Source organism: Macadamia integrifolia, chromosome 10 (assembly GCF_013358625.1).
Source record: "Macadamia integrifolia cultivar HAES 741 chromosome 10, SCU_Mint_v3, whole genome shotgun sequence".
Classification (NCBI taxonomy): Eukaryota; Viridiplantae; Streptophyta; class Magnoliopsida; order Proteales; family Proteaceae; genus Macadamia; species Macadamia integrifolia.
This window is the reverse complement of record NC_056566.1, coordinates 21,466,363-21,469,963: the sequence shown is the minus strand read 5'-3', so window position 1 is coordinate 21,469,963 and position 3,601 is coordinate 21,466,363. Positions and strand designations below refer to the sequence as shown.

The window sequence follows — 3,601 nt, the reverse complement described above, 5'->3', positions numbered from 1 at the left end:
TTCAACCCAAAGGAATGATATGGGGGGCCTACAACCACCAGGACTAGTTCCCGTGTAGATAAGACTTCGACGATCGTTATCTTTGTGTAGGAAACACGTGTATGGATGAGGGATATAAGAAAGGAATAATAGTTTCTTTCTTCGGTTCGGTGTGTTTGTATGAGTAGTAGAAGTAGTAAGATGAAGAGTGGAACCGAATAGTCGGTGACTTTCTAGAGTGGCCAACCGCCAACCGTCATTTGGAGGAGAAAGTTGTCTCTATAATTAAAATAACTTTTTACAACTGGACACCCTCCCGTAAAGTAATCATAGATGATATAGATGACGTAATATTTAGATTCGGAATTTCAGATTAGGTTGGCTTTTCCCTCCATTTAAGCACGAGGGTGAAAAGGATGGCAATTGGGAAAGTTGTAGAAGTTGGGGGAAAACAGTGGTGCTGTCAACTATGAACCGGAAATCGAACCATATATAATCGGATTGATTTTTGGTTTTAGTCGAAAAAACCAGTAAGTCATTTAAATATTGAAAAAATATTTTAAGGGGGGAGTGTGGCCCTTGCGTCTAGGCACATGGGAGGTGAAATGATAAGCTTGTCCTTATAAAAGATGATGACTATGTGAATGTTTCCTCGTGCATTCTCATTGGCCTTGTGCACACATAGGAACCAGGCTCACCCATATGTAGAAAACACTTCTTCTTTAATATTTAACAAAAAAGAAAATCGTTCAAGTATTATAAAAGAAATCGTTGGGCACACTATTGGGGTTCTCAGCCTGTGTCACTCGCTCTCCCTTGCCTTTGGAAATGACCCCATACCCTTGCATCCTACTATCTTAACCTCCTCATAGGTTGAGTTACTAACTGTGGGAAAGCCAATGGCATGCATATCCCTATCCCATGTTATAATAATCGTTGTGAAGATTGACGCTTAGAGAGAGAATAAGAAGGTTTTAAGTAAATGGTCCCAAAAAAAAAAAATAAGGCATCAACATTTTGAGGGTAAAACAGTCTGATCCAACTCAATATGATTGATCCACATCAATACCAATATCAATATCATAATGGACCTAGACTGATACAGGAACCGACACAATAGGTAAGACCTTGGTAAGAACCTAGCAAATAAATTTCATCCTCCTTTATGTCTCTTGTTATTCTCTTTCTTGCTTGTCCCCATTTTGTTTATGTTGAATTTGAAGATTTTTAGGTATCAAAACTTTTTTCAGTCCCCATTGTATTAATGTTATAAATTACGGGTAAGAGACCGCTATCTCGTTACATGTCCCATGTGAAAATGAAAGTGCATGCCGTTGGAACATCAAATTGAAAAGGATTCTTGATTTCATAGGAAGTAGAGCAGTAATTTCATAAACTCTTGCATCTAAGGAGCCACTCATCAATTGATTTTACTTCTTGAACCGAATTAAAACTGAACCAATAAACCAGAAACCTAACCCAAACTCAAGTACACCTTCAGTGATGATAAGAGTCAGTTCTTAACACGGTAAGACCAAGTGGCTGCTATTCTGTTTTGGCTTGCTAAGGAAAGTTGGAACTTGGAAGAAGTCTTTCACTTCCTTAGTTCCAGTCAGCCAAGTCCTTGGTAAACTCTTCTTTATATCCGAATGGGCATTCTTGGTTTGACCCGTTTCACTTCCCCCCACCAACTCTTAACTCCCTCAAAACCCCAAATAAAGTCCCAACAAACTAAACGTGCACCCTTCACCTCAGTGCTCCTCTCCTTTCCTTTTTATTTTAATTTAAAATTTCCCAAATAAAAAATAAAAAACTAATTTTAAAAGCCTTCTCCTTCGCAGCCCACCCCTTTACTTCTTTGCTTCCCACCACTCCTCACGCAACTTCCTTCCTCCACCACCTCGTTATAAGACTCTTCCCCTTCTCACCTCACTCTCACACTCCAAAAACTTTCAAAACTCCACAGTTCCTCCTCATACCCAATCCCTAATTCCTCCTCTTCAGCTTCAACTAGTTGCAGTAGTCGCCAATTCTGAGTTAGAGATGGCCATGGAAGCTTTGAATTCCCCAAGAACTGCAACACCTTCGTTCCACTATGACGATATGGATCTTCACTGCCTTGAGCCATGGGCAAAGCGAAAGCGTTCCAAGCGTCCACGTCTCGACATCAACCCATCTTCGGAAGAAGAATACCTTGCTCTCTGCCTCGTCATGCTCGCTCGTGGTGGTAACACTGGAACCGACTCTGCCTCCATCACCGCCGACGAGTCTCACCTCCGCAACACATCGCCACCGCCTCAGCTTCAGGAACCCCCAACTCTGAAGCTGAATTACAAGTGTACCGTCTGTAACAAGGCTTTCCCTTCTTACCAGGCGCTTGGAGGACACAAAGCCAGTCATCGCAAACATAACGGCACCGAAGACCACCCCTCTTCCTCCTCTTCTGCTACCACCACCACCTCTACCACCGCCCCTGCCAAATCAAATCCAAGTAGCGTAGGTGGGAACAAGACCCATGAGTGCTCCATCTGCCACAAAACCTTCCCGACTGGACAGGCCTTGGGTGGACACAAGCGTTGCCACTACGATGGTGGTAACAGTGCTGTGACTTCGTCTTCTGATGGCCCAGCTGCTTCAAGCCAGAGCCACCGTGATTTCGACCTCAATTTGCCGGCTTTACCTGAATCTTGGCCCCTTTTTGGAGCTTTCGGTGGGAAGAAATTTAAGAATTCTGGCGATGAAGAAGTGGAGAGTCCCCTCCCTGGGAAGAAGCCTCGCCTCTTCGTTCAAGACGACGTCCCTCCTCCTCCTACTCCTCAAGATCAGGCTGACCAGAAGAATTGATATTATTAGCAGAGACTATTGAGCTCTGTACTTGTTTTGTTTTTCGTTTTAGTTTTCGATTGTTTCTGTACAGTGAATCGTTCATTCATTCTTTGTGATCTCTCTCTATAAATCGTTAGAAATTCGAATTTGATTAATTATTTGTCCGATTCAAATTGGGTTTGTGTTTAATTCTCTAATTCTGAATTCTCAATTCTCTGACTCTGTCCTTCACACCATGGGCAGAGCTTACCAAAAGGCTAAAACTGAAGAATACTTTAACTTTACGCACTGCAAAGACTACACTGGAGTGACAGGGTAACCGTATTGTCATGGGTTCATCATCATATCCTCCATTACTGCGTGAAGAACACAGCAGAAGGTGTGGATTCCAATCTTCCCAGTGCTCTGATCTGCTTTCCCACGCTGGAGTGACAGGGTAACTGTACTGTCATGTGGTGTGTGACTGAGCGAGTTCTCTGTGGATTCTGGTTGAGTAGTTGGTGGGCATCTTTGTTAAGCTTTCCCATGTTTAAAATTCGATTTAGATTTTCGAATTGTTCATGGAAATCACAGATAAGAAAGTGGCTTTCCACTTACTCTGAATCTCACCTCGCGTTTCACACTTCTTTGTTTAAAAATTGTTTGGATCAATCATGCTTATTATCACAGCTTACTTTGCTGGACTAAAAACTATCCAAAAAGCTCTACCGTACAGGTAGGTCGAAATGTCTATACTACCCTTCTAACAAACAACCGACTAAGAGTAGGTATATCAACGGAGGTGGCTTAAACTGGG

General features: G+C 42.5%; 1 protein-coding gene across 1 annotated transcript; it reads left to right on the top strand.

Moving 5' to 3' along the window:
• The first annotated feature begins 1,839 nt into the window (after positions 1 to 1,839).
• LOC122091127 (zinc finger protein ZAT10-like) lies at positions 1,840 to 2,960 on the top strand. Its single transcript, XM_042660963.1, has one exon. The coding sequence runs from the start codon at positions 2,023 to 2,025 to the stop codon at positions 2,821 to 2,823; it is 801 nt and encodes a 266-aa protein (XP_042516897.1). The 5' UTR covers positions 1,840 to 2,022; the 3' UTR covers positions 2,824 to 2,960.
• Positions 2,961 to 3,601: the final 641 nt, after the last annotated feature.